A 10,599-nucleotide genomic window follows, 5' to 3' on the forward strand; every position below is an offset into this window, starting at 1 on the left:
GGCCCACCCTGCTTGAGGTGGGTGGCGAGCGAAGCAAGCCTCACCGAGGGGCGCTGTAAGCTCCACCGAGAAATCATCATTGCGGGTCCTGCCAGTAATGAATTTTGGTCATCTTAATCACGTGTGCAAAATGACCTCTCTTGACTCTGTACACCTGAGTATAAAAAGATTATGAAAAACAATTTCAAATAAATAGCATATGTTTTATTACCATAAATCTAAATATGTTAGTTTGCCTTCTCTCATCAGGACTCTTCACACCTGACTGTACAAACTGACCATTTTTCGAAGGTGATTAGGAAGCATGACCCATACTCGGACAGTGCCGCCAATCTTAAAATCAAAGCAAAAGTTTCTTCGTAGAATAGAAAAACAATAGCTGTATCTGTATTTACAGATCAGACACTTTACGAGACTTGACCCTTGTAAATTTGGTGATCAATATGTCAAAGTCAATGTCTCTGAGGATGTCATACTCAATGTTCATCAAAGCCAGGTGACTGAGTCGATCACGATGCATTGTAGTACGAAGTCTGTTTTTGATATACTTCATATTGCTGAATGAACGTTCTCCAGAGCAATTTGTGACCATCAGCACCAAGTAAATCCGTAGCATTATCTCAACATTAGGAAAAGTATCTGCAACTTTCTTGTCTAGCAGCAATTTGTAAAGGAAATGTTCCTTCACAAAGCTATCAGTCTTAACATAATCATCCAGAAACTGGGTGGAGAAAGCTGCAAACTGTACAAGTTCAACACCAAGTGATTGATCCAGATCATCATTATATTTACAAACTAATTTTACTGCAGCTGCTTCTATTTCAGTACAACTCGGTGATTCCAGTCCAGATAAGAAACCGAAAAGGGAACAGGTGTTCTCGTAGGCCTTCAAACGTTGATTAAGGGAACTCAAAAACTGATCAATTACTGGAAGAAAATTATCAACACGAAACTTTTCAGAGTCAGAAAAAGTTACTTCCTCAGATCGTCCATAATCCAACGGATTCAGGCGCACATTGCGGTGACGAATGCGTGGTGGAGAACATTCAACGGTTTCAGATAAGTCCTGTCCCTTCTTCTCATAAACATGAAATCACTCTCACTTTTTACGTACAAAACATTCCAAGGACTTCAACACTGCTACTGCTGTGTTCAGATCAAGTTTTGGGTCTTGCAGTGTGTTACTTGTAGCATCAACTCGGCCAAGAAGGTCATGCCAAAAAACAACATAAATGGCAGTCTTTAATTTGAGCATCTTATCATGGAGTCCATTGGCCTTATACCGTGCTTTGGCTATGTCGTTTTCATCACTTGCTATTTTGGCAAGAGCTTCACAGATTGGGTGATATCCTTGAATAAGTGCTTTCACGGCATCTGCTCGACAGGACTATCATGTTGTAGAAACCCTCTTTAGCACCGATACTGGACTAGATTCAACAGTTTTCAGTAGGTCTGTAAGGATTGCATACCGATGTGTAGAAGCTGTGAAAAACACATAAACTGCCTCAAGAAAACTGAAAAATGTGAGAGCTTCCAGACAACATTCAGCTGCATCTTTTCCAACCAGGGTCAGTGAATGACCACAACAGGGTATCCAAACTGCTTGAGGATTTTCAGCTGCCACTTTGGCTTCCAGGCCATTATATCTCCCACTCATAGCAGAGGCGTTATCATATGACTGACCACGACAATTTTGAATGTCAATGTCATTATCTTCAAGAAACTTTTAATCCTTCAAACATTTCTTGAGCCTTGTGTCCTTGGTTTGGCAAAGAACCACCACTGATTACGCAGACAATGGTGCAAATACATACATTCAATAAATAAACTCACAGAAACCAAAAAATATATAGGAATATTTGAAATCAGACTTACCTAAAACCGTCCCTTCCGATTTTGTCAACCAACAATGCATTCAAAAATAGATTGGAGGTACTTTTAGGGGTAACTGTAAACATAGCCTAAATTTCTAATAATATCACGTTTTTAACTTGGGTTTTACTGTAGTTTTCCGCGATGAAAAAAACATAAATCATAAATATCCACAATTTTGTTTTATTCTTGACATAAAAACTTTTATTCCTTATATTCCTCATTCCTGTGGCCGCGGGGACATAAAAAACAATTAGAATAGTGCCAACGTATCTCTGCGTGTCGTAAGAGGCGACTAAAAGGGATGGGACGAGGGGGCTGGGAACCCCTTCTCCTGTATTATAATCCTGTGAGACATCAAAGAGGTGGAGCTGGGGGAGAGTGACTGCTCCCCGTACTCTAGTTTTGGGGTGTTTGAATGTACGTGAATGTAGTACGATAGAGAGTAAAAGATGTGAGATTGGAAGTATGTTTAGGAATAGAAGGATGGATATATTGGTTTTGTGTGAGACAAAGATAAAAGGAAAAGGTGAAGTGATGTTTGGTGAAATGTCTGGTAGAGTGTCTGGGATTGAAAGGGGAAGAGCAAGAGATGGAGTGGCTTTATTGCTGAGTGAATGGATGACAGGTAAAGTAGTGGAATGGAAGGAGATATCATCTAGGTTAATGTGGGTAAAGGTTAGGTTGGGTAGGGAATGTCCTCACCCTGAGATCCCATGCATCCAGCTGACGATCGACTTGGATGTCTCGGATATAATGAAAGACATCCACATTGAAGATGACAGGATGTCGGAGGTGTCAGAAGACATCGAGAAGGACCTTTTGGCTGATGGCGGATGTGGCATCCCTCTCAGTGCTGTCAACTCCTACCCTGGAACCGGTACCTTCTACCTATTCCACTCGCCTTCCTACGAAGTCGGACGATACCATGGCTACCATCCAGGCCATGATGGCGATCTTCGACGAGAAGATCAAGCAGAGGGACGCGGAGTTTAAGAAGGAGCTTCTCTGCTTGTCGATTCAACGAGGGTCTCAGAAGAGACTCAACGTTGAGGACCTTCCCTCCTGCTCAGAGATCAACCCATGGAAGCATACCGAGTACATGCCTATCACAAACGGGAAGATAGTCATCTCGGACAAGCTGGGCGCCATTCCCATTGAAGATGTGGAATTCTGGCCGAACTTCGACTCATACCCAGACTGTTTTGTTCGTCTCAAGACAGAACCGGCTTCTAAGGAAGAAACGGAGCCTAAAGAGGCCATCGTCTTTGACCACTCTAAGGCTCAGGCACTGTTCGCCAGCTGCCTGAAGGAAAGGGGCTACACCAATTCCAAGGTGCCGGCCCTAAGCAAGAAACACCCATCCTTTTTTGCTCCCAACACTATGGTTTTTCCCTTCGCAGAAAAATCCTTCAGGGCAGTACTGAAGGCAGTCGAAGCGGGGAAGCCTTGCCCTACCCTCTAGGGTAGGGCAAGGGAAAGTGGGGAATTTTAATTATGTTAGATCTTAGTGCTGCTTTCGATACTATTGTGCACGAGTACTTACCTGACGACTTGAAGTCCATTGGAGTGACTGAGGAACCACTGGAACTTTTGCGAAGCTACTTAACGAACAGGAAGACTATTGTAGAAGTTTCTAGAAACCGATCTAGTGAGAGAATTCTTATGAAAGGTGTACCACAAGGTAGTGTTCTGGGCCCTATCTTGTTTAACATATATACTATCGAGCTATCACATATCTTGAAAAAACAAAAAGTGGGCTTTAAACTATATGTAGATGATACTCAGTTCTACCTTTCAATTTCAACAACACAAGATACAAAGAAGAAATTTGATGAGATAATGACAGAAATAAAAGCATGGATGCAGAGGAAAAAGCTTAAATTAAATGATGATAAAACAGAATGTATGTTTTTTGGCACAAAGGAGGCTTTGAAGAATTACCAGTTATTTCAAAGCATAAAAATTGGTGACACTGTGTTAGGATTGTGCCTGTTGTGAAAAATTTGGGTGTACTGATAGATTGTAATTTGTCAATGAGGGATCAAATAGTGAACACAGTGAAAGTGTGTAACTATCACCTGAGAAACATAGCATTTATTAGAAAATATTTAACAAAGGGCAGTACAAAAATTTTAGTGATGAGTCACGTAATATCAAGGCTTGATTATTGCAATTCTCTGTACTATAAATTGCCCAATACACTACTAAGAAAGCTTCAAAATGTGCAAAACCGGGCGGCTAGACTGATAAAAGGCATTAAATTTCGGGAGAGAATAACTCCTGCACTGATTGATCTATATTGGTTACCTGTTAAGGCTAGAATTGAATTCAAGATTTTTTTGTTGACTCACAAAGCACTTACAAGTGATAAGCCTAAATATCTTCGGGATTGCTTAGTCCCCTACTCTCAAGCTACTAGCGCTGCTGTAAGAGTTAGACATGCTGATGACCCATATAGACTATTCGAAATTAGTGTGAATCATGCAATAGGAGGAAGAACGTTTTGTTATGCTGCACCGAGATTCTTCAACGACCTTCCACTTGATGTCAAGAATAGCAAAAATGTCGCAGCTTTCAAGAAAAACCTGAAGACTTATCTCTTTGGAAAGTGTTATAATTGTGATCTGGAAACTATTAAGCCTGAATACAAATGCTAGCGAATAAATGAAAAGATACTGAGCAAAATATAAACTGGAAAGAAATTATTTTCACACATCAAGGCCCGCCTGAACAGACTCTTAGTGTCTGATGGAGGGCGAGAAATAAACCCCTAAAAGTAAAAGTAAAGTAAAGAACAGCTGTTTGAAATTATTTATTGCCAAACTTTGCATATTTGTTGTTCAATGGAGTCCTGAGAAATTCGGCCGATGCCATGTATTTCCTGATGGCCGGAAGCTCTTCAAAACGAGTTAAGAAATCCTGTAAATTCTTGAATTCCTTCAAACAGTTGGGGTCAAGGTGAAGGTGTTGGTCAAGAACCTCGTAAGTCAAAAAGTCTGCATAGCTTATCTGAAAGATATAAAAGAACGTGCAAATCGTATACAGACAAAAACGCCAAAATCAGCACAAATGTAATGTACGGAATGTTCATATAAATGCAGTTATTTCATTCATGTGCTTATTTCGTATCGTGTTGTAATCATTGTCTAAATAAAACGCTGAAGGTAGTAGATTGGCCTGGACACCAAACAGACGTTGATATACTTCCAGTAGAGAATTATTGGGTCCTTTGACTGACCAGATAGTACTACATTGGATCCTTCTCTCTCGTTACGAATAATTTTCCCTTGGCCAACACAAACACCGAATAGTCTGGCCTATTCTTTCCACGTTCTATTCTGTATTCATACACCTGACAACATTGAAATTACCAAACAATTCTTCTTCGCTCAAGGGGTTAACTACATAACTGCAATTGTTCACTGGCTACTTTCCTCTTGGTAAGAGTAAACAGATCTTCTAGGAGGACACTCCAAAATCAAACCATTGTTCTCTAGTTTAAGGTAGTGCCATAGCCTCTGTACCATGGTCTTCCACTGGCTAGAAGAGTTTTTTTTTCTTTTGCTTGAGGGTACACTAGAGTCTCGGACATTATTCTATCCTATTCCTCTTTCTCTTGATTTTTTTTTATTTCTATAGTTTATATGTGAAAGATTTATTTCAACGGTGTTGCTGTTCTTAAAATATTTCATTTTAATTGATAATTACTTTTCTTGTAATAAGATAGAATAGTGTGCCCGAATGTACCCTCAAGTCAAACCAAATATTTGCATTTAAAAGGTAAACACTTACATTGTCTCCGGCAAACCATCTCCTTTCCCCAAGGAAATTGGAAAAGGCCTGGAATTTCCCTGGAAGACTGGACATGAAATCCTTCTTCTTCTGCTCATCGTCCTGGTTTAAAAAGGAAACATGTTTGCCATTAGTTCTGGGCATTAAGAAGATGGAAAGACGTGCATATGATGTGAAAACTTAAATTCTAATGATCGAAATTGAATCTAAAATGGATCCCATGCCCTTAATCACAGCTTGAGGATAAAGTGTTTATTATTATTATTATTATTATTATTACTCACTTACTTACTTACTTACTAAGCTACAACCCTACTTGGAAAAGCAGGATACTATAAGCCCAGAGGCTCCAACAGGGAAAATAGCCCAATGAGGAAAGGAAACAAATTAGATATTGAGAAAAGTAATAACATTAAAATACATGTTGTTATTAATTTAATAGCAACACAAGGCATGAATTAATCTTATTCTATAATGATCAGTTCAAAATTCTTGTCTATGAACAGACACGTAATTCTTGCAATTTTCATTTCTCAGTCAATCCTATCAGGCAAATTTTTATTTTTATTTTGATTTATAGAACTTGGTGTCGTGGCCCAACATGGGGAGCAAGGAGGCCCTGGGTGAATGCATCCAGGGGTTGAATGGGCGCTGCAAAGACCCTTTAACAATATCAGAAGTAATGAGACTAATGATTGTTGATGGTAGTTCATTAAAAATGGTCATAAGAAATGGCAAAGGTTACTTAAATGTCTGCAACCTCACTATCCCTATGAGCTAAGGATGGGAGGTTTAGGGGAGCCTAAAGGTCTATCTTCCGAATCATCAGCACCCATTGTCTGGCCCTCCTTAGTCTAACTTGGATGGAGAAGGGGCTTGGGCGCTGATCATATGTATATATGGTCAGCTTCTATGGCATTGTCCTGCTTGATAGGGCGATGTCACAGTCCCTTGCCTCTGCAATTCATGAGCGGCCTTTAAACCTTTAAAACTTTAGAAGGGCGAAGAAGAAAACTTTAAATATAAAGACAAAAGATAAATAATAAATATGCATGGAAACCACGATGATAATAGCGCGTGAATATGAAAGAATATAGGGATAACTATCAAAGACTATAGTCCATTTCTTTTAGCGATGCATATTTGCACCGACTCGCAGCGGTGCCCTTTTAGCTCGGAAAAGTTTCGTGATCGCTGATTGGTTGGAATTATCTCGTCCAACCAATCAGCGATCCGGAAACTTTTCCGAGCTAAAAGGGCACCGCTGCGAGTCGGTGCAAATATGCATCGCTAAAAGAAATGGACTATAGTGCACCCGAGCCGTCAAAAAATGACGTCTACATATTTAGATATGCACACACATATTCAACCTTTCCCACAACCCCCCCCCCCCCCCTTTCCTAACTACAACCCGCAGGTTCAGCAATTTGTGAGAGCGTGTAATTTCCGAGTGTATCTCTCGAGGTAACCCCTTTAACCAGGGTATGACTACTACTACTTCCATTTCACGCTCTTGTTTTGTTAAAGTTTTCATAGTTTATATAGGAAATATTTATTTTAATGTTACTCTTAAAATATTTTATTTTTCCTTCTTTCCTTTCCTTACTGGGCTATTTTCCCTGTTGGGGCCCCTGGGCTTATAGCATTTTGCTTTTCCAGCTAGGGTTGTAGCTTAGCAAATAATAATAATAATAATAATAAAGAGGGACCTCTTCCCCTGAGTTACAGGAAAAATATACATACATTATATATATATATATATATATATATATATATATATATATATATACATATATATATATATATATATATATTCAGACACTTGCTCTTAATTATATAGGGGATATAAGCTTTACACAATACTAACAACAAAGGCACCTGGAGTTTTCCCATTAGAAAATTAAGAAAAGTACGAAATACAGAAGAATTTCGTGGGATCCTTTTTATAAAAATACCTACGTAATGATCATAGGTGAACACGATGAATTCCCAATGAACATCATTGGCTTGTTCGGCCAACATCTCGATTCTGGCTCTCTCCTGAGCGGTGTTGCCGCACAGGTCGTGTTTCCATCCCAAGTACCTCAGGATGGCTTTGCTCTGCGTGATTCGGACGTCGTCGTCTATGTAGTAAGGCAGCTGGTGAAGGATAATGAGAATATATAATGTACCTTCAGAACTGCAGTTGAAACTAAAGTAACTGTGGAATGATCTTCCTAATCGGGTGGTTGAATCGGTAGAACTTCAAAAGAACAAAGTTGCAGCAAATGTTTTTGTGTTGAACAGGCTGACATAAGTCTTTTTTATAGTCTATATATATATATATATATATATATATATATATATATATATATATATATATATATATATATTAATTATATATATATATATATATATATATATATATATATATATATATATATACATATATATTGTAAGCATAATCCTTTGGTAATGGAATGCAAATAAAAGAAATTACATGACAATTTTTTTTCGGAGGTGAATTACTTCATTGAAAACCAAACACTAAACTTATAAATATTGCAAAACGAAAATAATTTCAAACAAAATTTCTTTAAAATAAATACACTGTCTGATATATGGAAAGGACTTTGCATTGAGTAATCACATGAATAAACATATGGAATGTGAACTCACATTTGGAAAATCCAGTCCCATAGTAATCTTATCGGAGCGCCATTCTTTCTTATCATAATCCGGGGCTGGACCAACGGGGTAGCGCTTGTCCACAAATTCGGTCTCCGTGTACTTGAGCAACAGCCTAATGGGTTGTGCTAGCTGGAAATGAAAAAAAAAGGGAGGCATATAAACGATGGTGAAATATATTTCATAAGTAACAAGTATTCAATGCCTTTATAACGATGTTACTGTTCTTAAAATATTTCATTTTAACCCTTTTACCCCCAAAGGACGTACTGGTACGTTTCATAAAACTCATCCCTTTACCCACATGGATGTACTGGTACGTCCTTGCAAAAAAACGGCTATTTACATTTTATTAGCATATTTTTTATAACTTTTTGAGAAACTTCAGGCATTTACCAAAAGAATGAGACCAACTTGAGCTCTCTATGACAATAATTAAGGCTGTTAGACGAATTTAAAAAATATATATAGCAAAATGTTCTTTTTAATTGCTAATTACTTCTCTTGTAATTTATTTATTTCCTTTCCTCACTGGGATATTTTCCCTATTGTAATTTCTTGAGCTATTTATGTCTAGTAAATTTAAGGTCACAGGAGAGATCTGCAGGCCTACTAACTATGCAATATGAAGTCAAATGTAAAGTTAAAATTACCATGGAAATGATAAGCAATTTTCAGTACATGATCAGTGATAGATAAAGCGAATTTCAGTACGTAGGTGAGGAGACGAGAAAATCGTTGCTAGGGGGAAAGTATCTACAGATAAATAATTATTAAAGCTTCATTGGTGGAAATAGTCAGCTAATTATAGTAGGTGAAAGGTAAATTTCCGGTCAAATAGTGCACAAAGAAGAGAATCCAGACCTAAAAAAGTGTTAAGGCACCTAAGCGAAAGTAAAGTGAAAACAGGAAACGCTTAGTAAACCATTTTGGAAGGGGATACAATTTACCACAATGATGAGGAGGCTGAAGAGTGTCGTAAGTCTAGAATTACCTAGATATAAAGTCAATGGAAGAGCCACACCACGTATACAGTACTTACAACAATTCCCCTTCTCATCAATAACAGTACTAGTTGCAGCCATGAAACACTCAGTGCAGAAAGTTTTTTTTTTCCTAGAGACCCATTACGTCACTTTAAAGCTAGATAAAATAAATGGTTTAAAAATAAACAAGCCCAAAATGGGCCTATTTGAGGACTTAATTCCCCCCCCCCCCAAAAGAAAAAATGTCTTCTCAAGTTCCAATCTCTTAATATAGACATGGACAGGAACTTGCTTTGTGGTCACTCATTAGCATAAAATGCGTATATGTCTTTATAAAAATACTGATATTTTCATCTGTGATTTAAATCTAACGCGTGTATATCTGTGTATGTATATATATATATATATATATATATATATATATATATATATATATATATATATATATATATATATATGTACATAAATATACCCACAAACACACACACACACATATATATACTATATATATATATATATATATATATATATATATATATATATATATGTAAATGTGTGTGTGTATATATGTGTATGTATACATACACACACATACATATATATATATATGCGTGTGTATATGTGTATGTATGTATATATATATACATATAATATATATATATATATATACATATATATAACTATTTAACATAATAAGAGAAGAGTGAATGCTCTGGTAACTTTACACCATCTCCAAATGACACTGAAATTCAATTAATCTTATCTCTGGCATTAGTTGGAACCTGAGTAACTTAGTCACTTCACTCTCTGACCGTGAAGTTCCACTGAAAATGGTTATACATTTTGCATCCATTTTTCTTCCAATAAATTTCTACAATGAAAACGACTAAACAATTTTTTAAATGAGGCGAAGGGAATTTACACGAATTAGAAGAAGAAGAAGAAGAAGAAGAAAAAAAAAAAAACTTTGGGTGAAGACGTTAAAAACAATTCATGACCTATTGTCTGGCAACATCTATTAGGGAACCTAGTGATAACAATTTCAAGGTCTCTCTCTCTCTCTCTCTCTCTCTCTCTCTCTCTCTCTCTCTCTCTCTCTCTCTCTCTCTCTCTCTCTCTCTGACACTTTTTCCATTTATATATACGAAGTGGCTTTAATATAATATACATAATTCATTGGTAAATCTGGTATGATATCATCAAAGCCAATTTGAAACCACAAAAAATAAAAATTATGTTTTCATATGTATAAATGTCTTATCAAGTATAAATAGACATT

General features: G+C 37.2%; 1 protein-coding gene and 1 pseudogene across 1 annotated transcript in view; both read right to left on the reverse strand.

Annotated features, from left to right (window-relative positions):
* Positions 1–391: 391 nt before the first annotated feature.
* On the reverse strand, positions 392–1,255 carry LOC137624808 (zinc finger MYM-type protein 1-like; annotated as a pseudogene).
* Positions 1,256–4,674: 3,419 nt separating this feature from the next.
* LOC137624572 (glutathione S-transferase Mu 4-like) overlaps positions 4,675–10,599 on the reverse strand; it is a 6,485-nt gene continuing 560 nt past the window's right edge. The window contains exons 2-5 of the mRNA XM_068355506.1: positions 8,326–8,466; positions 7,627–7,806; positions 5,668–5,769; positions 4,675–4,884 (exon numbers count right to left, since the gene is read on the reverse strand). Coding sequence (XP_068211607.1) covers positions 4,684–4,884; positions 5,668–5,769; positions 7,627–7,806; positions 8,326–8,466 — 624 coding nt within the window. The 3' untranslated portion in view covers positions 4,675–4,683. The remainder of the gene's footprint in view (positions 4,885–5,667; positions 5,770–7,626; positions 7,807–8,325; positions 8,467–10,599) is intronic.

Source organism: Palaemon carinicauda, chromosome 31 (genome assembly GCF_036898095.1).
Source record: "Palaemon carinicauda isolate YSFRI2023 chromosome 31, ASM3689809v2, whole genome shotgun sequence".
NCBI classification, from domain to species: domain Eukaryota; kingdom Metazoa; phylum Arthropoda; class Malacostraca; order Decapoda; family Palaemonidae; genus Palaemon; species Palaemon carinicauda.